This window comes from Acanthopagrus latus, chromosome 21 (genome assembly GCF_904848185.1).
Source record: "Acanthopagrus latus isolate v.2019 chromosome 21, fAcaLat1.1, whole genome shotgun sequence".
Lineage (NCBI taxonomy): Eukaryota > Metazoa > Chordata > Actinopteri > Spariformes > Sparidae > Acanthopagrus > Acanthopagrus latus.
The window spans coordinates 14,780,711-14,807,962 of NC_051059.1; the positions used below are offsets into that span (position 1 = coordinate 14,780,711).

At 42.1% G+C, this 27,252-nt stretch overlaps 1 protein-coding gene across 1 annotated transcript; it reads right to left on the reverse strand.

Moving 5' to 3' along the window:
• Positions 1-55: 55 nt before the first annotated feature.
• yes1 (YES proto-oncogene 1, Src family tyrosine kinase) lies at positions 56-27,252 on the reverse strand. Its single transcript, XM_037084112.1, has 12 exons — positions 26,857-27,252; positions 15,140-15,430; positions 13,710-13,809; positions 12,357-12,455; positions 11,269-11,372; positions 10,621-10,770; positions 8,736-8,891; positions 6,782-6,961; positions 6,051-6,127; positions 5,171-5,324; positions 4,775-4,906; positions 56-2,481 (listed from the first exon to the last, which is right to left on the reverse strand). The coding sequence occupies exons 2-12, from the start codon at positions 15,420-15,422 to the stop codon at positions 2,273-2,275; spliced, it is 1,644 nt and encodes a 547-aa protein (XP_036940007.1). The 5' UTR covers positions 15,423-15,430; positions 26,857-27,252; the 3' UTR covers positions 56-2,272.

Below are 27,252 nucleotides of genomic sequence, written 5' to 3' on the forward strand. Positions count from 1 at the left end.
TCGATGTTACTCTGAATCTGAACGAGCGTCAGCGTCAAGCACCAGACTGAAAGGAAACGTTTGAGTAAAACTTTTATTTTTTCTGTACAAAACCATATTAGTTACCATTCTCAGTAATTTCATTATCATCTCCCCTCTAGCTCAAGAACAATCACGTTAGGGTTCTCGTGAGGGACAAACACAGAGATAGAAAAACAACGTTCACATCTTTATCCAATCCTGAAGTTTACTTGTTGAAGAAGATGCTTTTACATCTTTCAATACCTCTCATCGCGTACCGCTGGACAGACAGTTGGAAATACCTCTAAGAACTTGTTATTGGACTAACAGCACTAAAATATCAGGGGCCTCAATTTATAAAAGTGTTCTTAGATTTATACTAGGCCATGAACTTAAGATTTCTGACGGTCCCACTCACTCAAGAGCTGCTGATGAGCGTAAAAGACCTTGCTGAAGTCAGGGTCCAAGAATCCCATTTGTAACTCAGGCACATGTGATCTCAAAATCTAGATCAAACTTCTCATGGTCCACTTGATAAGACTCATTAAATACTGACACTTTACGTCACAAATCAACTTTCTCACAAAGATGACCTTTAAAGTGACAGTCCCTGCTTTGACATCTCTCCTTAGATAATGCCAGCAGAACTTAGGGTTTCAGTCCAGAATAGCCATGAACCAAAACGCAAAACCAAAGTTTTTGGAAGACTAGATCACGTGATGGTAGAAGCCTGGCAACACACACTATTCAGTGGGCTGAGGAACAAAGACAAACACACAGCTCTGGAGTGTGTCGCCGCTGCACATTGTTCATACGGCTAATGCAAAGTTCACCGCAGACTTGGGTCCCAAACTGCAGTGACCCTACATAACCAGCTGGAAAAGAGATCGTTTCCACGTCAAATTAAGCTTATTCCATTTTTATAAATGAGGCCCCTGATGTGAGTGCAAGGTGTTTATTTTGTCCAGAAGTTATCCATCATCTCTACAGCTGGGAAATAAGAAAATAATAGCTTGACACAGGCAAACACCATCTGAGACTTTCCATTCTATAAAAACATCACCGGTTGAGTTTGCATAGGTGCATTCACAAATCAAAGAGATTCTTTTTGTGTTGTTGGCTTTGGATGAAACGTTCCCTCCAGCAGACACAGAACTGAGGACATGGAAGGCGCTTTTAGTCAATGGGATTTTACTGAGAAGAAAAAGGAAATACTACAGCGGCATGAATGGCTTACATGATGATGTGAATTTAGTAGATTGAACAGTTTTCCTGGTCCTTTTTTTCCTGCTGCAAAATCAAAACTGTGTAGTCTTTTTACAACTATCGGAGTTGTGCACCGAACAGAAGACAAGATACTAATTTCAGACAAACTCAATCGCACATAAAATTTCACAGCTGAGAGTCCATTTCAAGACATTTATAAAATGTTAAACATGAAAAGTGTTTTTGTATATTATCAAAATACCTCTTTTTTACGATTTCAAGTCCCCGTTTAAATAAAAAGAAAGAAAAGCATAATAAATCCACATGATTTGCCATTCAAGTGACCGAACAAGAATCATATAAATCGCTCCTCATGCTCGCATTCATCCACCTGATCACACCTTCTAAAAGTACATCTCTTTGCACATAACTCTTGATACATTCTCGCATCCTTTTTCATCGACTCCACTTCTCTGTCAAAGCTTTACAGTCACAGCACATACTTGACAATTCAACCACAGTTGTTGGTCACTTAAAAAAAAAAACAAAGAAAAAAAATGTATGCATCAATCTACATATTCAAACCAAACTCAGGTACATGTTAAAGATTTTGCCTCTAATATCAAATTGTGAAAAAAAAAAAAAAAAAGGAGAATGGGGGGAATTTATCATTTAAAAAAAGTTTTTTTTTCCTTTAAAAAAATCTGCAAGTTTCCTTGAATTTGTCTCTCTCTTTTGATCACAGTGTTGTGGCCCATCTGTATGGATTATTGTGATTAGCAGGGTTCCCAGAGCTTAACGTACCAGCACCAATCTGCACATTTCCCCCAACACTTGGTCCCCCGGGTACACAAGGGACAAACCTCTACTTCAGAAAACATTTTCCTCTTGCACTTGCAGATATACCACTGTGGTTGTGGACTAGTTTATAACATTATAACCTCTTTACTCCGCCGCCTCATCAAGGCTTCTCCCATTTTGTTGAAGTTCTTTGTCGTCCCGAGCTTTGATCTCCACTGATGTACCTCTGCGTGATGCCAGAGTTCTCGCCCCTGAATCTCCCACACTAGAGGTTGTCCCCTGGCTGGTACTGTGGCTCTGTGGCTGTGAAGTAATCCTCCAAGAAGGACTGGATGTATTCAAAGGTCGGTCTCTCATCTGGCTCCTTCTTCCAGCAATGCCTCATCATCTCGTGGAGGGACTCGGGGCAGCCCTGTGGGCAGGGCATGCGGTAGCCTCGTTCTACCTGCTCAAGTACCTCTCGATTCACCATACCTGGCAGAAACACAAAGGAATACAATGTCTGAATACAGAAGTACATATTTTGAAAGGGCGATAGTTGTATGTAACAAACTGAAAAAAGCAGTTAACGGTACAGTAACTCACAGATATTGAACAAATACAACTTAATGGGCAGAATGTTACAGAGTTTCTCTCGAGTCAATATTATATACAATACATTTTACGTGCGCTAGCTAGCTTTGTGTCGCTTTTAGCCCAGTAATACAATGGAGACATGACCGAAGTTGAAACAATCATTTATTTCCTTGCCTTTGGTTACCTCTTGTTTTACAGGGAAAGGTTCCAATTCTAGCACTCCCAGTGGCAGCTTATATTACCAAAGAGGTCTAGTGATGAAAAATGCTTGAAGAATAAAAAGAGGCAAAGAGAGCTGCCTCACGAAAAGAAAAAAGAAACGAGTGCATGTGTGGGGAAGTTGAGAGGGGGGAGGGGGTTGCCAATTGCAAAACAGACAGGAAGTTAGCTTAAAAGACAACAGCGCTTACAGCCGCTTTAACTTTGATGTCAATCCAAAGAAGTACACAGAAAACAACCCGCAGTCAACCCTCTTCTTGTGTTTTTCCTTCCTTGACATTGTATTGGTTTCTTTTCTTACTTGTTAGAATAAAAGAAAAGAGAGCTTGTGAAATGCAGCAAACTTATTGCTTGCTTACATCTTCCAGCTGAAACTATGGGTGCTATGAGACTATTGTGGTATTGATGAACAGGCCTAGCCTGACTGACACAATTCCACACGGTTTTACTTTGTTAATATGTGGCAGACCCTGCCACCTTTTTAGCTTCACACAGTGTTTTTGAGAAGTTAATTTCCTCTCAAAACAGCTTGTTTATTCAGTTGTGAAAAAAATCTGTGGGTGAGGGAACCTATACCAAGTCTTCTGGTGAAGAAAAGGAAAACAATGCAGGTTTTGATTAGGAAATAGCCGAGTTTACAGCCTGTAGCAGCAGAAAGTGTTGTCACCATGTAGCTGACAGTAGGATAGAAATGCCCACGCAAACTGCCATGTTAATGAAAAAGGATAAAAGATGAAAAAATGTCATAAAAACTCAACCTAGGTGGATCCTGGTCATCATTTCCAGTAACACGTGTAGTTAACTTCAAGGTTAAAACACTCATATACTGCATTTCCTAGAGATATATCCTTAATCTAAATGATAGAAATTCAAACCAAACAGTTCTGCTCCATGTTTTGCTTCTTCCCGCCCTCGTAGAGCACCAGAGTGGTGTATTCCTTCCAAAGACAGGAAGACAGTGATCCTGAACCCTGTGACACGGCGCAGAACGGTTCCATGGGGAGCTCAATTTCAGCTAAAAGAGGTTATGACACAGAGTCAGTGGCATGGTCGCAGCCGCGTCCCCCCCCCACTTCCCTCTGTGGGAGAGTGGGGATCAGGTTATCTCACACTGGGAGAGAGGAAAGGCCCAGGGCAACCGCTGAAACCAGGATATGGTGGCAGAGGCATGTCGGATACTGAGGTGTTTTACGCGTGATTTATGACTTGGATCCGAAACCCTCAGCTCTAATAATATGCCTGCCGTATATATTTGTGCGAGTTCAGTATCTATATGTACGCACACAGATCAAAATAGAAGAAAGATGATGTGTTCTGATGCAGACGCTTGGTATACCTGCATCATACTGCTTCTATGAATAGAGCTCATCCCCAAAAACGACTGCAGTACAGCAGGACAAGAGCCACAAATGTCCAGTGAGTCATACTACAGTTTGATGAAGGGAAAAGAGGAGGTTCGGCCCCCAGAAACTGCAGCTCTGAGGTGAGTTAATTAGACCAAACGGTTTGCACTGGAACCAAAAAGGCCACAGGAGCCAGATGGCCCTCTATAAGAGACGGTGGTTAAGTCTGCCATATGGCTCGCTCTGTAATCAGTGCCAGTCAAACACCATCGGTGGCCGAAGCACTGCTGCAGTACAGCTATCAGGCAGCAGGGGTCAGAGACGAGGCAGCACACGTCAAGGCAGAGGGAGATGGTGCATCAGCGAGGAAGGGGTACTTTCCAATGTACTTATTAGTCATTAGACATCTGTGCTGACTCAGTTCTATATTCATCTGCATGTGTGAGAAAAATACTATTAAAAGCCTCAGATGACTGAGACTCAGAATGGCATGTTGGAATCATCCTGAGGCAAAAAATGACCGAATTATTCCTGAAACTCGAAACTCATTCATGTTCCTTGGGAGGAAACGTATTCAAGATAATGAGCACAAGGAGTCAGCAGAGTCATAAAGAGAGTCTTGTCCCTACCTGGGTACGGTACTCTGCCCTTGGTGACCAGCTCAGTCAGTAGTATACCAAACGACCAGACGTCTGATTTGATCGTGAAGCGGCCGTACAGAGCAGCTTCAGGGGCCGTCCACTTGATCGGGAATTTAGCACCTGGAATAAAGAATAAATGGGTCAAGCCGGAGGAATGGGAGTTGAAATGACTGATATGACTGAAGTTGCCATTATTGATTTCCTCATCCCTTGATAGAGTAATGGATTGGTCAATACATGAGTAAAACATGAATGATGACTCTTGGCAATTAACAAATCATTTTCATTATCAATTCATCTGCTCCATTTTTTAAAATTATTATTCAAATCAACAATTTGACCAGCAAAATGGTGGTAAAAACAAAAAGTTCTTAACACACAAACCCTGTCTGGCGGTGTACTCGTTGTCCTCGATGAGCCGAGCCAGGCCAAAGTCAGCGATCTTGCACACCAAGTTATCGGCCACCAGGATGTTGGCAGCTCTCAGGTCCCTGTGGATGTAGTTCATCCTCTCGATGAAGGCCATGCCATCTGCGATCTAGGACGGGATCGGACAAGAGAAAACAGATACATGAATAGCAGGTCAATATTCCTGCTGGTGTCCTTGACCAAGACACTAGCCTGGAAATGGAGTGAGTTGTCATTTCACACTCGGCTGATCTAGTTTTTTAACCCAAATATCAATGCAGGCTGAACAACGGGGATCAAAAAAAGAGCTCATCTGCAACTGTGACAACAAATCTTTAACACAACTATCCGACATCCCCTCACACTGGCTGTCAACTCCCTCGGAGGCGTCTCGAGGTTTCAACCTGCCTCGTTCTCATTCTCAAACACTTTTCCACTCCGCTGAGTGAGGAGAAGAGGGAGCCTGGGAGCGTGCAGAGTGGCGAATTAAGAGCAGATCACAGTAGGTGACTGAACCAGCGAGCTCAAGTGGTCTCTGATGAGCAGCGTTTAAGTGCTACAGGCAGTTAAGTGGCAGGGAACGAGAGGAGGCACATACAGTGTGGAGGAGGAGAGGGAGGGGAGGGGGGGGGGGGAGAGACGTCAGGTAGGATATTAAATAATTATGACAGCCAGATGGAGAACAAACTGAAACCCCCTTATTCACAAGGACTGAACATATGACTCACACATGGCTGAGAACCTGCCCACACGCAGCTCCCTTTAGGTTTAAACTGATGCATGAAAATCCCTCTCACACACAGAGTTGAAACAGCAGGTGAGAGGCAGAAAGGAGTGTTTGTGTTTTGAGTCCTACCTGTGCAGCCATGTCCACCAGCTGGGGCAGCTTCAGATATTTACCATCTCCCTCCTTCAGGAAGTCCAGTAAACTACCTGTGGAGAGTTAAGAAGGCTGCAGTCAAGCAGAATGAACACGACTGTGTGAGCATCGCGTGAACACAATGTCAAAAGTAAATGAAGCGTCACGAATCGGAGTACAGCATGGATACCTCACACTAACCGGGGGGGCTAACCGGTTCGGGTTAGGTTTGGTCGCACCAGTTGACACGGTGACATCATATTTAATTAATTTTGTTACAAATATCTGGCTTTTGTCTACAGTGGGAATGGGTACAATCAGCAATCATTCCCAGGTCAGGAGTCGCCACTGGAGGAATCAAGACACGCTCGGCGGGTCCAGTTAAGGACACTGACGTAAATATCTGCATCCATGTCCGTTCAGGCAGTGCTAGAATGCCGTTCAGTCAGCGTTAAGTTTGAAAGAGAGCATGAAGTTAAAGATCTCAGCACTCGACTGGTACTGTGCATGTGCACCTCTAAACAGAGGTTAAAAAAAAGCTAGATTAAACACTCTTTGGCTAACTCCATCCTAACTGAGGATGCAGTGCTGTGAGCAGGTGGCCTCATTTGGTTTCGAGGTGTGCTTCTTCAGTATGTTAAGATGTAATTCAGCCTGGGGCGACCCTGAACGTGGGCATTTTGGTAGAATTTGCAGGTGACTTAACAGAAGTGTCCACCCGTCCTTACCTTTGCCCATGAATTCTGTCACGATGTAGATGGGCTCCTCGGACACCACTGCGTAGAGAGGCACCAGTTTGTCATGTCGGAGTTTCTTCATGATCTGAGCCTCCTGTAGGAAAGCCTCTGGGGACATGGTTCCCGGCTTCAGCGTCTTAATAGCTACCTTCGTGGTGCCATTCCATGTGCCTGAATTAAAAAAAAATAAAATAATCATCACTCACGTTTGAAAGCAACAATAAACTTTTGATGCATTTGCACAGCTTGAAAGGCATTTTTTTCCTAATTTATTAAGAGCCACACTCTTCAACACTAAAAACATGCTGAGGGTGCATTAAGTACTTTTTGACCCCTTTTAAGTGATTGGAAAAGTCAATCCTAAAATCAGCCATCATGCCAGTGATCTCTGGCAGTGTTCCCATGTGTGAAGAGCAGCTCGGGGGAGAAAGAACACGACAGCTTAAATAATCAGCCACTTCCTGGTTGAGAGCCACTTACTCACGCCCTGCTTACATACAATGAGCTCTACTGCTTCCGTCATGAGGCTGACCTTCATGAATGAATCACTCTGAACAAACTGTGCACGCGCACACGCACACACGTAGACACACACGCACACGCAGAAAGCCCTAGGACAAAGTGGGGCAATGAGAATGTCGAATAATAATATGAGGTGGCAAGAACTCAATGGGGGACATCTTGCACAGGACGATGTATTTAAAAAAGTAAAAGCAGAGCGTGAAGAGGATAGGGAGCCTCAGTGAGAATAAGTTGTAGCAGAGCAGAAAGAGCAAAGAGTTGCAGGGAGAGACAGAGAGGGATTCCTGGGATTGCACAGCGGAGGTTTGCAGGTCGAGGCTTGCTGCAGGCCAGGCTTAATGAAAGACTGAGTGATGAAAGAAGAGAGTCGTGCTCGCTGAAAGGCCCCCGTCTCACATGCAGGCCCGGGAACTGAAGCGTAGGAGGTGACCTGTGATTACTGAGCTGTGTGTGTGTGTGTGTGTGTGTGCACGTAAAAGCCACAGCAATCAGTAATCAGCGTTTACATCAGTATGTGGGCCAGTGCGGCAGCAGGACGAGCTCTTTACTGAGGTCAGTCCCACTCAGCTTCAGGCTAATATGAATCATTTCTTTAAACTAACTCAGTTTATATGTGGCCGCTGCTTCTTCTGACTATTACATTAAGCGTACTGTATCCGTTATAAATAATGTAGAGTGGATGTCTTGTTTCCGTATGTAAGCCCTAATGGCGGTGTTAGTATATGTCCATGCAGTTGTTTACGTTCTTTAATAATTCATAATCAATGTCAGCAACAAACATCAATACTCCAGTGTTTATGCATCAGTGTGTTGTTGACAGGAAGAACATGCACGAATCTCAGAGTACCCTGGAACTAGTCAACCTTCAACAGCATCCGATTGAAATTCTCCTGACAGATTTCACACAAATATTCTGTGCGGTTTATGGCGAGGGAAGATCATGCTTCAGCACGGTACAAGTGTCCTCAGACATAAAGCCAAAGACGAATCTATTTCCATCTTCTCAAAATGAATATTTGTTGGCTTCCTTTGCAATTTTCAGCCCAACATACTGTATATGTCATATTATGAGCATCTACCTTCCAATTTAATATGATCCTGCTCTACTGGAATGCAAAAGGATCTATAACAAAGATGCAGCCTGGATCAACGAAGATGCTGCCTGGTTTGCAGTCAGCCATTGCACACGACAAGTGAATGGTAAACATACCGTCCATACTGAAACATCCAGTTAGCTTCAGAGAGCACAAGTAGTCTCTATTCCACCAAGCTTACAGCACCACTTACTTCCAATTCATTTTTAGGAGTGGGTTCGATTAAAGGTTAATTCGTAAACCACTTTACAACACAATATGCACAACAGATATACATGCATGTATGTTTCTGCGTGCTCGCTCTGGCACAGCAGTAATGTCTCACTCACCCATCCAAACTTCACCGAAGCAGCCCTGTCCCAGTTTGACCTCCAGTCGCAGAGACTCTCGCGGGATTTCCCAGGCATCCTTAGCTAGTCCCTGAGTCTGAGGCTTCACGGTGGGACACACGGTTGTCAGCCTGTAGCACAGACCATCTGCATGTTCTGGACACACACACACACACAGGAAAAAAAACAAAAAAAAACAACAAAAAACAGAAAAAGAATGAGCTTTAAGTTGGAGCTGGTTAGTGATCAGCCTGCTAATTCACAACCACTGAGGCCTCGTCCACAAGGGAATTTTCTTTAAACCACAAAGATCTCCATCCAGACGAGTGATTAAACACATTTCAGATATAATCTCTGAAAACACATCACACGGCTGTCGTGTACACTGGGCATGTATCTGTCAGTGTAAACATGTGGCAGAATGTATTCTCTGTGGCTGGTCGCTTAGATACAGAAAATAGTAGGCAAGTAAACAAGACAAAGCTCCTGAAAAATGCCATTTTAGTTATGACATTGTCTCCCTTTTCCACCATTGTACTATTAATGTTGGATTGTGTCTTAAATAAACATGTTCCATACAGTGAAATGACCCAATTAGGAAGCAAATGTAGGCGCCTGCGTCATGTTTCCAAAAATCTCAATTCTGCCCGCCCACATGTAAACACTGCATTTCTGAATATCTTAACCTTGGAGGAAGTTTCTCAAAAGGTCAGTTTTCAGTGACTTAAAATGCTGTTCACTTAAAAGCTCATATGAAAAACAGGGCCCGAGTAGCACAGACAATCTAAGCAGTAAACTGAGCCATGCTACAGCGAGTGGACTGTCGACGTGTGATGACTAAAATATCACATCAAACCACAACAGAGCGAATGCACAGAACTGCTAATTTCCTCGTCTTTCCCTTCCAGGCATAATCAAATTTTATGGTACTTTCATCGTAATGACTTGAACCGTGTTGACCTCAATTTAATTTCAATTTCAGTAAGAAAGCAAAAACATCAAGCGTCTGTTTTGGCTATGCAGGCCTCTCAGACAGAGCAGCAGCAGCATCACTAACCATCGTGTGAAACGTCCCATTTGAATTCTGCACAGCGAAACATCATCCTGTTACATTCAAGCCGCTGAACAGGTAAGATGTTAGAAAACGTTTCTGCATGACTGCTCACTTATTACCGACTTCCGTCTGGAGCTTAAAGGCTACACTTACAGGAATGTAAATGAGTGCCGAGCTTTGAGTTTGCCAGTCATCCATTATAAAGTGAGCTGCAGTTAGCCAGGCAGGGTCAACAACACAAGACCTCAAACATGCTCTTATTTTATGGAGTCTGACTGTGTACTTTCTAAGCTTTCATGTGTGCTTACATCATCCAGATGCTTACTTTTGACTGTCCAATGGGGAGTTTTAGGAACAACTGCTTATCAATACTGTGCAGATTACAGCAGGCTTAAGACTGGTTTTTATATTCGGGACTCTTTTTTGGCTTAAGTCTTGCATGGCTTTGCTTTATCGGGACTTTGTTGCGATTACTGATCCACAACTGTGTCTGTGAAAGCACTGCTGGAGAATGACCAAAAAAAAAAAAAGCCTCTGTAAAACATATTCAATACACGTCCCAGCAGCAGAGCTGCAGCTGAATAATGCATTCTCTACAGCAAGCACTGAATTCTCAGGCTGAAATATCAAATGAAACAACAATAGAGGCTATTTTTTTTAACTGCAAAAACACTTTAAAAAGACGACCACTATGTGTATAAATTACTTCAATGAACACGGGGATGTTGGTCCAGAAAACTCCCAACATGAGCGTGAAAGAAAAAAAACACAACATTGCTCCATGTAGCAGCGGTCCAGTTGTAAACAACAATTTGTTGGCAGGCTGCATACCTGTGTAATGTTTCACCAGCTTCTGTAGTGTCTCAAACTGGGCACGGGTGGTGATGTAATAACCGCCACTGTCCAGCTTACGGATCTTGTAATGTTTGACGTTGTCTCCCTTCACCTCATCCCAGTCGCGGATAGACAGTGAGTAGGCACCTTTAAAAAACACCACAGAAACTCAGTTAGCTTGTGGCAGCAGAAACTCTCGAATCCGCTCTGCATCTCAGGCTTTTGATATAGCAGATATGTATAAAACCACATTTAAAAAGGTCCAATAATGAAGACTGTCAGATTTCCTTTCTTTTTTTGACTATACAGCAAATCTAGTTAAACAAGTCCCCTATTACTTCAGGTGAGAATGCTTCAACTTTGTTTTGCTGTGAAGCTCCAGAGATGTTTTGTGGACTAAAAAGCTTCACCCGAGTATGAGAAATATAACGTGTTGTTTTGGTTTTTTACATTAAAGCATGCAAGTTATTCTATAAATTATACTTAAATTCTAACCCACATCAAAAAATACTTTTGTTCATATAGTATAGCTTCTGGCTGCAATAAAAGTCCACAGCTTACACTAGCACGAATAAGGAAAATAGGCTTTCATCGTTGGTGTTATATACCACTGGTTATATCCTATATGCTGTTAAATCCTCATACCTTTGGTCGTCTCGCTCTCTCGTGCCAAGAAAGTACCCCGCTGGTTCCCTGGAAGCAATAAGAGACGCTCTGCGTCTTTGCGGCCCATTTTACCAAAGTACCATCTGCCAAAAATAGAGAAAAGTCAGATAGTCAGGTCACGGGAAGAGATCTCAGTGTGGTATTTGCACAACAAGCAGTAGTAGTTTTCATTCATGCAATAAAAATATGGATTTGGAAATTCTCTGGCTGTTTATGAATACTGAACACTGTGATACCATCAAGTTAAACATCAAAAGCACATGAACAGGAAAAGGAAATACATTTGGTGTTCGTTGAAATCAGATATCCGGAATTTATTTGCGTTTCACTTTGTGGTTATCTTCAAAGTCAGCTAGGGGCACCTGTTCAACTCAAAATCTCAATTTAGTAAAAATAATTTTGACCATACTACTTAAATTATAGCTTATTATTAACTTTGTTCCAGCTTATACATTGTTAGCTATGGATACATAAGTAAAACATTAGCTCACAGTTAAAAATATCTTTAAAATCCACCTTTTTTTCCCTCTCTTCTTCTTGTTCTACAGAGCAAGCTGTCTATTTAAAGACATCATTACCAGTTCAGTCATGTTGAATTATCTCACCTCACAGGCATAGCTGTTTCCAGACTAACTTGAGAAGGAACCAAAAATCCTGAACGCTGTCAGTCAACTTGTACTCAAACGCGAGGTTAACTGGCTGTTTTTACCCAGAGGTGTTTTTTTAATGAGTTGCTTAAACATCTAGTATTAGTTGAATGGCCGCCAGCCAATGAGAAACCAGGCCAGAACTAAAAGCAGCAGAGTCACTCAGTGTTTTCTGTCACACCGGATGAACAGCAATGGGAATGCCACCGGCTCACAGCAACAATACAGGACTCCATTGTTTAGACTCGCTGCCATGTCTGGTACGCAACGGGTGAGTCACAATGCGAGATCGCCCAGCCGCAATGCGTCATCTTAATCGGAGGAGAACTGAGAGAGCAAGGTGAGTATCATTAAAGGAAGGTGGAGCTGGAGAAGACAGAAGTGAAAGAGAAAGTGTTAGAAACAGTAATAAGCTCTCACTCTTCAGCCTGTATGGAGTCGGCTGGAGCCACGTAGTTACTGGGGATGTAACCTTTCTGTCCGGTGTTGATGGAACGAGCCTCCCACCAGTCGCCTTCCCTGAAGAAAGAAGGAGATTAGAAATGAGAAACACAAGGCATGAAGAGAAAATACACCTACTCTAATATTCTTTTTTTTTTAAAAAGATGACTGCAGGTATAAAAGTGAGCAAGGACAAGGTCGGACTGTGCGTCATTTCAAACACGACAGCTATGCAAGTCATCAGATTATGGAGCAGGTAATAAATTGTGGTGGGTGAAGTTTTCAAAGCCTTTACTCAAGTCAAAGTCCCAATATTTCATCACTGCTTCAGTGCGGCGGAATCTTCTTTTAGGACAATGAAGGTTAATACATTCGGATAAATGTGCGATAAACGTGATACATTTTCACTGCTTCACACTTTCAAAAAAACACAAGGCCTACATAAAAAACTTCACCAAAGGCTACAGAACATACAGCCTTTATAGGATCCACACGCGTAGCCACAGCTACTGGTTTGTTGAAAAGCAGCTTTGCTAGTTTAAATTCAAAGAGGAGGAACTGAGGTGTTGAGAAAAATCTGCTGGCAAGTTTGAAAAAAGCAGCAAATCTGTCCTCCCCCGGCCCTCCTCTCTGAAAGCAGATTGCCATCTCATCGCTGCAGACGTGACGTGCTCAGGGACGTTGGTTGAAAATGTGTGTGGTGTAAATGTGGAGCACTTGGAGCTCTGCCCATTCTCACGCCTGTGCACTCCAGGTGTACTAAGATGTGGCGACGGTAGGTACAGAGGAACGAGTAGAGAGGGACTTCTCTTTTCGTTGTGATTTGCTTTATTTCCTTCAATTCTGTTATAATCTACATTTTTGAAAATAAGCTCTAGAATAAAAAGACACGAGTACCAAAACTCAAACATTATTGATATTTTTATTTTTGCAATAACTTGAGAAATGGTATAAGTAGTGATATTATAATATATAAAGTTTGACCTTCAGGCAGATTTTCAGAGCATCTGTTTGGGTTTGTAACTACAGGTTCTATCAGCGTTAGTGAGATATTTATCCATTTTATTATCTGCATTTATTGTATTTTCAAAATGAATGAAGAGTGGTATGTTTTACACTGTAGGCCAAACATAAAACCTTAAACTGGAGGAATGATCTGAAAGAGTGATGGGGAGTAAACAGATGGCCCATTAGAGGAATCCATTAACCCAGACAGATTTCAGCCTTAATATCGGACCTGAATACAATGAGGGATTAAACACACAGCCAACACACACACTCGCATATCCACGCAGCAGGAGTTCTGTCAGAGTCAAAAGCAAATGCACTCACGTGTTGTTGATAATCTGGAAGCGATCCCCTTTTGTGAACGACAGATCATCCGACGTCCTCGCTTCGTAGTCGTACAGCGCTACGAAAAATGTGACACCACCTGAAAAACACAAGATTACGTCATTTTTTAAAAAAATCTCAAAATGTCCAACAATAAATGAAAACTTCATCCTCTAAATAACACACAACAAAAGTCTGAGCTGAATAAACAATTGTGCCAACACAATCCTGCACTCTGGATCCTTGACTATAATGACACCCAGCTCTTTAAATGCAGATTCATTTCAAGACAGCAGGAGGAAAACAGAATTTTCCTTCTCAATTTTTAAACTCGATGGCGTCACTCCAAGTCAGTCGCCCAAATTGATGTCACTTAATCTCTTGTATATAATGAAAAGACTTGATTTGTCAGTGGTGTGAGGCAACAGAGTGCAGAGAGACAACGGGACTCTGATGTATTTAACTTGAGGAGGAAATTGAACGGGCAGGATTAGATCTCCAGCAGCAGCCCCTCAGGCCAGATTATCCTCCTCAAGAGAGCGAGACAGGGACAAAGTGATGTGCGCGTGTGCATGTATAAGAGAGCGCGCGCGCGTGTGTGTGTGCGTGTGTTTTAAGAAGAAACATTATTCTCGTTGTGTGCCATCGTATTCCTATTACTTTGCCGGTCACGAAGAATCATTTCATTACCACCAACTTCTTAATCAAAAAGTTATTCAAAGTCAAACTCTTGTTGAAAATATAAACTTATAATGTGCATGACTAAATCTATTGAATTCAGTGCATGTAATTGTTTTCTTTGGCTCCGGAGAGGCCATGCCTGCTGTGCTGCTTCCCATATTACAGACCTATTTTGGGCTTCTCTTTGGCCTTGATGTTGTGCCTGACTCATTTTAAACGTCTCATTTGCATAACATCTGCTGCTCATAATGTCCTGTGTGTAACAAACATTCAGCAGGGTTTGTTCTAAAGTTGTACACTGGTTAACAAGTAATGACAACAGAATGAGAAGTTAGAAAATGGCAGAGCAATACGTGGTTGTATTTCGTTTTGCAAATTAGTGGATTTGTGGTTTGTTTGTATCCTATTTTAAAGGTGCATAACTTTTACATTTCCGTTTCTCCTCTGAAGGGGCTCTGGGACCCAAAGTTATATGAATTCATTTGAATGTTAAAGAACATTTCATTCATGTTTAGAAATTTCCAATGGCTTTGCCCCCCCCCGCCAATGTTCCTGGTCCCAGGTGTCTCCCTGTGAAATCTTCAATCTTCAATATCATTACAATGTTGGTAGTATGTGGAAATGAAGAATAGTAATGGTACCAATTTCAAAAATACCCTCCTTTTTCTACCGCATAGACAAACTGGTTTTTATGCAAGGGCCATCTTTCCAGAGTTGAAAACTTCTTTAAATCATCTCCACAAACTGACCTGTGATGACGCCGGGAAAGGGGCTGCTCACAGCCACCGAGGTGAAGGAGGTGGAGGCCCCGCCGAAGGGTGTCATGACTGATGACGCCCCACCGAAGGGGGTGAGGCCGGCTGCGTGGCTGTTGTAGCTGTTGTTGTGTGTCTTCATAGCTGGCGAATGACCCATCAGGGTGGGGTCGGGCCCATAGTGGCCCAGATGGGCGTTGACCGGCGTGGCATTTGGGTTATCGGGCCGGTACTTCAGGGCTGGGCCCTTGTCCTCTTTACTCCTTACACAACCCATCGTCAAGCCTGCAGGGAGGAGAAGGAAAAGGAAGATTTAATTAGAGATGGGTTTGGCTGCATCTGTGGTGGGTCAGATATTTGGGTTATGGAAGCACCAGGTGATGAATAACCACTGGTTAATGCCTATTGTACAGGTGTCTAAATCTAGGAACAGAATATTGAAACCTGGAAAGTATGAACATCTAACACCATGTCCACCATATACAGACGTCGTTAGTCAGCACACTGAACAACTGGCAGATCATCATTAGAGCTGTTCGCTGAGTAGTCTATAAAAAACGGTAGGAAAAAAAATGTTACCGTGTATGATTTCTTCGACCCACAGAACTTAAATTACTATTCAACAAAAACTGATGATTTACTTATTTATACTGCATGGAAAGTGTGAAGAAATGGATGTAATATTTACATGAGATTTATCGAAATCCATGGGTGGTAAACTCTGCCAAGAGAACAGGAGGTGTATGAACTGCACAAGAGTGACGACACTGTTTCACTGTTTGTTCTCCATATTGGTGCAGTTTTGTTTAAATCATTAGTTCTGCCATGTGACCGACCAACACCAACTGGTCTGGACTGGAACAGACACTGTCCAACTTCACTATAATCGTCCCAGAACACATAATACAGGCCAGCCTTATAAGGTTGTCAACGACTCCTGAAATAAATAGGTGTCCAAGACTCAAAGAAGTGTTTTGGTGTGTAAATTAGCAACAGGACCTCAAAAGCTTGAGCTCATGCTTTGTCATGGGGCTGAAAAGTAATTATGATATTTAGCCTGGAGCTCTTTGGGGGGTCTTGGCATAAATCTGCCACCCATAAAACAAAGAGTGCAAGCCAACAAATGACCTCATATGACTTCACAAGTCCCAACAAAAGGCTGCCCAGCTCAGAAACTAGATCCTATTACAGCCTATGGCCATTTCAACTCTCCCCTGTGATCACACTATCACTGACACAGATTTGTGAGGAGCAACAAGCCCCTTGGTCACTGCTGAGGTAACTGATATATGAGAGCCTGTCTGTGTGTGTGTGTGTGTGTGTGTGTGTGTGTGTGTGTGTGTGTGTGTGTGTGTGTGTGTTGTACCTCAAGGACAAAGACAATTCACTTAACGTAAACAGAAAGATAAAGAAAAAAATGCCTCTGAAGTAATACTTTGGCTCAGTTGGTGGGGAAGATGTTTAAAGTTTTGTTATTTTCCTTATAAGAGCAGAGAAATAAAGGGTATCTGATGAAATAAGAATGCATTTCAGTTTAAGTGTATAAGCTTGTGTGTGTTGTCATGAGTTGACAGCATTTTCTACAGGTCCTGCTCCATTAACTCATCTTACTGTCACCTTTGGCCTCTTTCTCAAGTTTTTCTGTGTGTTTTGTACACAATAAAACAAACTGCCACTGGAGGAACAGATGAAAACTCAACTCCTAGACTGGTCTACTTTCAATGACTCATCCTGACATCGTAAAAGATAAAACAGCATAGTCTCAAATGACCATCGGTGACTGGTCACCCTTGTATTTGTAACAGCAGAACCGAGGTGTGCCGCAGCAGGTGATCAATCTGCCAATGCAGGTGAAGTCTTCGACTGATGGGCCAAGTTAATTCACAGCCCAGAAAAATACAGATTCAGTGCTATCGAGATGATGAGTTTAAAAAACAACATGACATACTTTAAAGTTTAAATGGTAGATTTGGATACTGCTCACCACTGTCCAGTCAACCAAGTTAACAGCTAACTGCCAATTACTGAGCAGATCAAGGGTAGCCTTTCTGTAACTAGATCAGAATATGGTCTTAATTTTTCTCTTCCTTCATCAAAATGATAAATAATGTTTCTAACTCAAGGAAATCAGATTTCCTTCATGTAGAAAGCTGAAAGGAGAAAGCATATTAACAGGACAACAGCCAAGAATCTGCATTTTGTAGTTGGCCTGCTCACAAGCAACGGCTGACTATTTGCCAACTATATTAGTAATCAGCTGTTTTAAATAAAGTTTTGAGATTTAAAACAGTTTTACAAAACGTTAATGGTTTAAGTCATAATCAAAACCGCATATCTTCATTCAGTCTCCATGTTGAGATTAAAGTGATCAACTGTTCAGACCTGATTGGTTACAGCACCGTTGTGTCCATGGAAACACAATCAGATGCGAGTACATCATTACTTACAGCTTCCAGTGTTATCTTGTGCAAGACCATGTTAGGTTTCTAATCCTACTTGTGCTACATTTCTCATGTTCTATGATAATCCAGTCACTTCACTGTAATTTAAAGCCATCCTCACCACAAACATTTGATCTGTGACTCCTCCACTAGTAGAAAAAGTTCATGCTTCACCCAAAGAATTACATTTATAATGGATATGTTAAAAATTGGACATTCTTCATTCTATCAAAATGGATCTAAGAACAAATCCTCTGGTGAGCAAATCACTTAATCTCTTCTGAGAGTACAGGCTTGGCTTGTGAAGAGCTGCGCTTCAACTAAACCTAATGAAGGTCAAAAATCGATCTATGGATATCCTTATCCCTACCGTGAAAAAATGGTATTGACCAAAAGCCAATGCTGAGGCAGAAAAAAAAAATACAGCAAGTGGGATGAGAAATTGGGTGAGAAGGGCAGAGGGAGGTGAATTTTTAATCAACGAAATGGGGGAAATTTAAAGAACAAGAGGGATGAGGAGCAGATTGGTGATGCGCAGAAGAGTCATAGGTTTATCGATTAAGAAAGAGGAATGGATGACGAGAGTGTATTTTTAACAAACCAAAGTACAATCAGTCCATTATATTAACATCAAAGCCACTGGCCTGCTAACTGGTCCACTCAGACATATTATTGCCCTTCCGGAAACCAGACATCCTCCACAGGATTGTTACCACAGACAGGATATCCAGTAACAGCTGGTGATGACAGCATGCGATCTGTGAGAGCATGGCAGCACTACTTGTTCTGGCAATTTGTTCAATCTGGTTAATATGCAATGCAACAACAAACATGTCTCTAGTTCCGTAAGGCTCTGGTCACTAAAAAGAACGATATAACCGGTGTAAAAAGATCTCCTCATCTTTGGACACATTATTCTGGGTTGGTACAACATTTCTTCAAGGACAGGAGATACGATTCAGAGTTTGTTTGTCGGTGAAGCCTGAAATACACATTTGCATGTTTGTATCTGCAAACATGCACAGTTGCTCTCCACAGATGTCCACACGGGTGTCAGAGAACCTGCAAATACACAAGATTTATATAAGCTCTACAGCATCACGTAAAACGCTGAGTGATAAGGAAGGAAAGAAAAAACACCAATGATGAATGTCTTCATTGCTTAAATAATCAGCTCTTTGTTTACTTTTATTTTAGTACAATAAATAAAACAAAAAAAATAAACAAGGAAGGAAAGATCTTCAGGGGAAGCAGATGATAGTTAAGACTCTTTTTTCTTCAAAGAAATCGCAAAATAGTTTATCGATTTCTAAAATGTGGGGGGACTGTGGGGCATTCCAGATGCAGCCTCAAAATCTTTTCTCTTTTTAGTTATTTTTCAAGCTAAGAATACCAAACATTCCTTAGTTGCAGCTACTCAGTGGAGATTTGCAGATGTACTGTAGATGTGACAGTACACTAAATCTTTTTGGGGTTTTGAAATGCTAATCAGACAAATCAAGAAAACTGAAGAAGTTCATTTCAGTAATTGACAGGGGCCCACAAGTCAGGTGCTTTGAACTTCCTGGCACTCATTGTATTGTGTAATATCTCCAAAGTGGGCCTAACTAAACCTGAAATAAATGTTTTCCACAACCTTTGGGGCTCACAGAGCCATAAGAGAAGCCACTAACATCAGAGCAGACACCAACGTAAACATGAGCAACACCTTTGACCTTAACCTGTCACACATGTCAACCATGACATGTACCCAAATGTCCAAGATGCTTAATGCTTCACCCTTCAGCTAACGCTACAGCAAACAAATGGTGACTTGAAAGAGGTCATACTGGAGGAGAGTTAGTGTTTCAAAGAGTGTACCAATGGCTCAAATCCTCTGTTTTGTCATGAAATCCGATACTCTAAACTGGGGCTAATCCTAATGAAACCACAGATGATTATGACGAATGCAAACACACAGATTGATAACGCTATGCGGATTATCTGTTTTAAAATGAAGACAACTATCAGGTTCAAGTACAGTGATGCAGCTTTAAAACGCAATGGCTTCATTTGGACTATATCAAAACTATTTCCATGTGGAAGAGTAGAGGTACCGAAAACCTTTCATCACTTATCATTCATTTCACTTTCTTATTTCAAACCTCTTTTGATCAACGCTCCCAAATTCTGTCATGTAATTAGAGGCTGGATGCTATGTTAAAAACTCCCCTTTCCTTGAATGATCACCAGCTTCACCATTAAGCACCCAGAGGACTCGTTCCTAAAATGGCCATGAATAGATCACAAGCCTGAGCGAGCCCACAGGGTTGGCGCATGATCCAGCGTGTCAAACTGGTTCAACGCCCACAAGTTTCACTTTTCTTCCTCGTTGGCTCAAATACAAGACATGGCCTACAGTGAAATCCAGAATTAATCTGGGGATTGGATATTAAAATTGTGAATCATTAAACGTGGAAAACGGATGTAGTTAATAAAAGCAATAAGAGGGTCTTGTTCTCGTTGCTACAGAGATTCTTGAAGGACAACCAGGGAGCACATTGAGGAATAGTAAATGACATCTGCTGCATTCTATACCTGATCCAAAAATTAGTCCTTTCCTAATCTCTGAATAACCAAATAACCAACCTTTTTAAAAACTATTTTTTAAACAATTTTAATTCTCTAGGTTTTTGTTAATAACTCTAGAAAAAAAACACTTTGATTTAAAAAGAAAACATTTTCTACGTGTACATATACGATCTTGCCCCACCACAAAAAAGGAATAACCTAATCTATTTAATCATAGTCATGAGCCAATCTTGATTCTGACCATTTTTCCTCCATTTTGAAAAGCCCCTAGAGACTTGAAATAGCCTATAAATTATCCATTTGATCCCTTAAAACTCAATGTTGCATTCACGATAGTTCTTCCCTTGGACAAGATCCCCATCAGCTAGCTATAAATCATTCTCCATTATTTACAACACATCAAGCAAGGGCCCAGATGCACCAAAGGCTACAGCCAACAGCCAACTTGCTCATACAATATGTGCATACATGACGGTGAAATACCTCTCTAAACCAAGAGGCAGCAGTAGTCTGTATTCCATCATTCAAAAAGGCAAACCGCAATGACTTAGGAAGATGGATATACAAACCGTTGTTATGATAAGGTAGCGTTTCATGACATCACTGCCTCTTCAAATGGAGAATGTCTGATGGTGAAGAGAACTTAACAGCCAATCACAGTTATTTCTCTCACCAACAGCCTCCAACCACCAATTCTACATGCCCAATCAGCATCATTGGTGTGGTGCGTCAAGGCCCTAAGAGCCCAAGGAAGTAATTTGTCCTATCAGAACAGACATCTATTACGCCACAGTTCTCTACTGCTATGTCATGCAGCAAAGCTCGATTAATCAATTACGTTAGTTAAAGTTGGAAATGGGTGTAAAAGAGCATTAAATACAGTGATCTGTACCATTCGATTAAAAAAGTAGATTGTGGGCTCCTTCAAGATCCATCAGGATCTAAAACCATTGGATCAGCCACCCCTGAATGCATCAAATAGCTTTTAAACCACCTATGGAGAATAAGGCTCTGAGAGGAACAGAAAAGACCACCTCTCTCTGTTTAGCACCCCAAAGAAAAGCGTTCAATGTATTCTTTTGTTAGTCCCGTCTACCTTTTGTTATGGCCAGAGAAAAAGTACCTTGTGGTGCTCCCCCACCGAGCGCAGCACACTCACAGTCCCATGGATCCACACACATGCTAACGCTGAGCAGCACAAATGGTAATTGGGGCTCAGACACGCTGCCCTTACAGTGCTGGAGCCAACAAGCTCAACAGCAATCAATCAAACCTACAGCTCCAATTAAATATTCAAACCAGCCAGATGCCTCCGCAGACACGAACACAACCATAGCTCTTATGGACAATTTTATTGTTGCAGCAAACATAATAAAATAATTGTAGGACTCAACATATGCTGTTTAATAGATCATTTTATCCAAACAACCATTTTTAGTATGGGATTTTTCAGTAGGTATCCTCCATCCCCCAGTCCTAGTCTACCCACTAAGGGAAGGAGGATTTCATTTGAGTCCTGCTGGGGAAAAATGTAGAACATTAAACTGAGAAATCAGAGTATTTGTGGTGAAGAGAATCACCATTCTTTTGTGACAAATTTACCAAAACTAATGACGACTTGAACAGACTTCACAGAAAATCTAATTACAGGCTGATTATTGTATCCTCTCTCAGATGGTTTCCTAAATGAGGCTGTTATATACACAATGAGATTAGCGGGAAGAAATGTGTCATTCTTCTGGTGGCTCAGAGGGAACACTGTAAATACCGCCTCAAGCCTCTCACTGAGATGTGGGTCATGGATCCCACTTAAATGAACGAACGTAAATAGCTTATTAGCATGTGTTAGCACTTAACATATTTACAAAAACAGAAATGTATCTCAACCCTCTTTGGATGTGTTCAAGTGCCCACATGTACTCGGACAAGCTCCCCATCTCCAGACATATTTGAAAGAAGAAATTTCAAACAGGCCACACTGGGTATGACACGGGATGGAAGTAAAAACATGCCAATCCTACATTTGTGAAGACCTTCACTCCCAGCCATACTGTACAAGAGCGCACAAAAGGCAGTGCCATGTGTCTAAACAAACGCTGGAGCCAGACCCCATCCAAGGACATGTGACATGCGAGGCTGAGCTCCAGACTGCCAGTGATGCCGTGTCAGATTAAGGAGACACAGGCTGCTGCTTCCCACAAGGCTGAATACAACAATGCTGCAGGAGGGATGCTTTTGCTGTCGCTGGCATGCAGGCAACATTCAGGAGAACAAAATCCCAGTGCTACACGTAACCAGGCCAAACCGTCAGCCTTAAGGGGCCAGTATGCTCTGTCAAACCTGCATGCAGGGAGGTCTAATATCCTTGGAAAGTCTCTCTCATTTCACCTTTCCACCACTGGATTTGTTGGGCTGTGTCCATCTTTAGCAGCCAGTGGTCCTGAGGTAAATTTACGCAAGTGCTGTACAATATATTGTTTCAGCATCGACACTGCAACCTGTGCAAAAGTCACATCCCAGGATGAGCAATGTCAAGTAAAGCAAATTCATTCAAACACCTAACAATTAGGTGCACCAGTGCAATTTCTTTCTGCATGATACAAAAGGAAAACTCACACGGTTCTAAATTTTCCATGAAAAGTCTGTCTGATATTGCATAATGTTGTGCAATTGAAGGGTTTTTAGATATATGAGATATTGTTGCTTGTGAGTGACATGCAGAGCGAGTCACCAGTCACAATCATTCTTGGTAGACTGATCACAACACTGCTGATTTACCTAGTTTGGTTGTTTGATAATCCCCCCCCAGTGATCAGTTCTTTCCAAATTGACCTATTCACATCATTCCTAGCACGTATGACACATTCTGCAAATTATAGATGTGACTTCCGGCGCATCTTATCACTTAACTGATGCTGACATTTTCCCTTCTAACACACACACCCGTTCTGGTTCATCAGGCACTGTATTATTCATTTATGAAGATGTAGGTACTAACACTATTATTATTGCTTTGCTCACTTAACTATTTTTTCTTTTCACAATATGTATCACCAAAAAAACCCGAAATATTGAAATGTTGGCTCTCTGAATTATACCAAAGTTCATCTGGGTTCATTTACATCTGTCTTAGAGTCAAGTTTATTTGTATAATCCGGTTATACAGTTACAATCAGTTACACGTCTGCACCGCATGATGACTTGACACTTCCCCCGTGAGAGAAAAATGCATGAAGAAATTGATTAAACTCTGCCATTCCAAGAAAAATAACAGTTGCAAAACGGAAGAGGGTGACAGAATTAATGAAAAGTTTGGAAGACGTCACTTAACAGCATGGTATTAGGAAAGAAATCCAAATAAAATCTAAGATGCAGTGTCTGATGAACTAAACGTTCTTATTTAAAGTATATTTCCGTTAACAAAAGGTATGCAGAGAGATATCTTTGACCCGCATGAATTCTTTGTAACGCACTCAACGAGAACGAGCATGTCACAGCTCTTAACTCGTGTTTCCACTCTGACTAATCAGATAAGATGCAACTCTGGAGAGTTCCGGGAGAGGCCTTTTCGACCTTTGAGCTCCTGTCTTGTGTAACCTTTACAGTCACTTGGGACAAAAATGACGCACTCGTCCAGGCTGTATACTCAGCTGTAAGTAGAGGACATGAATTGAAAGACTCTTTTTGGTCCAGTTAGACTTCAGCAGAAGAGGATGTGCATGAAACTTCTGTCCTATCTTTTTGGTACAGACTATAACCAGACAGCCAGCAGTTCTCATTCCTAAATCAAAATTTAGCAGTATTTAACAGTTATATCAAGGCAAATTCTTGTAGCTGCATAGCTGCGCTGGCTTCTTTGAATTGAATTTTAAGTGGGCGTCCAGACCAAAGGAGGCCGAGTTTGTGGGGGTGTTTTATTGATACCTATGAGACATTAAATAGGAACCAGAAGGTTCAGTTTTAGAGATAAATTTGTGTTCAAAAGATTGTCAGACTCACAAACACTGAACAGTTTGTGGCAACAGTTCGATCATTTGTCACAATAATCACAAGGTCTAAAGTACAAATATGGTGTTTGTGCTACAAAGAAATCCAACAGAAAAACACGCCTGCAAGTATATCTTTGACCAAGGCAGCACCTTTGCCGGATGATGTTACTTTGTGTTGCCAAGTTCAACTTTCATGCCGGAAGCCTAGCTAGACTTTTGCTGAAGTACAATAAAATGTATTTCATAAACACACCCGGCCAATCAGATGCGGGAGCACTCTGCTTGTTTATGTCACAAACTGCCCAACAAAATAATAATCCAAAATGAGATATTTTTTCTTTACTAAACTATGCAATTGTGTCTCACTGTTCCATTTGTTTAAAATTCATAAACCCGTCTGTACAACTGGAATTCCTGCATTGTGTTCACTGACTCACAGCGACCTGAAACAACATGCCCCGCCCATCCCAGTAACTTAAATATGTTAAAAGCAGGGATATTTTCGGCCTCAGTGCCCTCAAAGTCGTTGAACAGGCAGTTTTTACTTGCCACTGTGGAAGCTGGAAAGTGTCATGAGGTAACTTTTTTGGTGAATTATGGACAATTATCGTGATGAAATTCAACATCTTCTGATTGTTGCATCAGTGATTTTTCTGTCATAATTGCAGACAAAACATACCAATTTATAAAAGTGCTACAACATCCTCTCGCACAACGTCATGCCTACAATATCTGATAGGTAACACATCACAATCACAATTAATAGCCTATAAACATGGAAAAATCGCAATCTGCAAATTGGCTAGCAACTAAATTTATCAAACAAATGTATTGGAGAGGAAGAATGAAGTAGCAGAAATTGGAAACACTCAAAGTACCTCAAAATTGTACTTAAGAAGAGTTCTTATGTAAATGGTACGTGTATTCCATCACTGGTTGTTCGAAATTTTGGCCCAAAGATTTTTGTATTTTGGTCTCCTTTATTTTCGGTATCAGCCGTGAACAAAAGACATATCGGCGACCTCCAATTTGAACCAGTGAAGAGCAGCAAACCCGGTTCACTGATCACCATCACGTTGTTGATTTGTTTTTTCCCCATTGATCATTTCCACACTACAAGACAGGCCATCAGGCAACTGTTGGGCAGCTGCATCGCAAAAGTTCAAACAGCAGCATGTGACGACTGCAACCCGAGTCGATGCCTGTGCTGAGAAAGATGAATCGAGATCAGAAGCCCTCGAGCGGGTTTGACTAACTTGCTCCGTAAAAAACGCAGGCCACAATCGCAATGAGATGAGAAGGTACTCGGGGCTGCAAACCATTACTGAAGCATAACTCAGTAATTTCCCTGGCACGCTCTCTGAGGCACAGCTCGGCCTTATCTTCGGGGCAGCGTGCCACCTCTGCCAATCACAGTGAGCGGAGGGGGTCGGCGGGGGGCTGAGAGAGGGGAACTTCCTTCCGAACCCATTCATGCCACTGAGGCCACCTGCTGTGACTGTCAAAGGCTTGAGTGAGTCTGGGAGAAGCTACAAAATAGAAGAGCTTTTCTTGTTCTTGGAGCCCAAATTGAAAATCTGAGGATTCTCCTTTTTTTTTCCTTTTAATCACTGGGGATCCAAACATTAATTCAGTTAACTAACATGTGAGCGTGTCCAGTGTGAGTTTTTGACCGTGCCGCTGTGGCACAACAGATTTCAAGCTTCTAATCTGCAAACTCTAATGACTGCAGAGCCTCCTTCATGTCGTGAGGGACACTCAAGCGGTTTTGCGAGGATCCTTCATGTCTCCAGTTAAAACTTGAGTCCCTGAACCCGGGCCAACGCCACCTGTTAGCTCCCCTCACTCCTCTGCCAACAGCCCTCGCCATTCCAGCTGTGTGTGTGTGTGTGTGTCTGTGAGGCGGGGAGACATGACTGTCCAGCCAACTGGGTCTGTACTAACAGAGGGATTACCATGGAGGAGGATTACTGTGGCACCGCAGTATATAAGCAACACACACATGCAGCATCAGGGACAGTGAATGTATGCGCGCACACACACACACACACACACACACACACACACACACACACACACACACACACAGCAAACACTACACTAACAGCATGAATTTTGTAGATTGTGCAATTCTGGTGAGTATGGTAGCCCCGCCACAATAAAAGCATGCCAGAACAAGAAAAGGGCTCAAATTAAAGAGTTTGAGGCAATTTTTTGGAGCTGTGTGTGCTTTTTGGAATGCAGGCCTTTAACAGCTGAGGCCTTTAACAGCAGCTGATTGTGTGTATGTGTGCATGCGTGCGATTGTGTGTGTATGTGTGGAGGGTGAGGCAGAGGGGGAAAGGGCTGGTAGTTGGACTTCATGTGAAAGGAATTAACATGAGGATAGAAGTCACAGAATGTGTTGCTCTGTGTCCTTCATGACCAAAAGTGTTAAAAAGCATCAATATTAATCCTCAAACCTTGATCTTGGACCATTTGGGAGTCTTCCCTCATTGTTTTCTTCCCAAAAACCGACTGATACAAGCAAACAATCCCATTTCCTCCAGTTTGAACACGACACTGACTTTCTTTTGTAATTTTTCTTCACAGTGTAAGCATCGAGGAAACTCTCCTTGGTGCGTTTTCCCAACTTTCTCCAAGTGTCACAGCAGCACTACAAGGCCCCTGCTCACTCACTTAAATGTGACTTTTCCAGCGAGCGTCTTACCTTAAAAAGCGAGCTTTGCACTGGTGTTTCTTCGGCTACATGCGTCCTGTGATCTTTTTCCCCCCCTTTTCTTCCCCCACGTTTTTATCTTTTATTTCACGTCGACAGTCCCAGAGATGTGAAAAAAAAACCCACAGGCAGCCTTCTGGACGTGGAATCTCAGTCTTTCGTCTGTCCCATACCGATTAACTACTTCACCAGCCCACAAGTCTTCCGCTCGGGATCCTTTATATTCCGTAAAAAAGCGAGGACACACCGGCTGCTGACAAAGACTGCTTAATATGGCGGGGTGAGAGCTAAGCAAAACAGTTAAAATATCCACAAATCACCGCCTGCTGATAGGTCAGAGCTGCCCTGAAAGACACACAACAATAGCCGGACTAGCACCGAGGAGCC

Coding starts and splice junctions, on each gene's coding strand:
- yes1 (XM_037084112.1), bottom strand. CDS start 15,422: ATGGGTTGTGTAAGGAGTAAAGAGGACAAGGGCCCAGCCCTGAAGTAC. Junction 10,771..11,268: donor AGAGAGCGAGACGACCAAAG/GTATGAGGATTT, acceptor TGTTTTTTAAAG/GTGCCTACTCACTGTCTATC. Junction 6,128..6,781: donor GACAGAATTCATGGGCAAAG/GTAAGGACGGGT, acceptor AACTCTCCACAG/GTAGTTTACTGGACTTCCTG.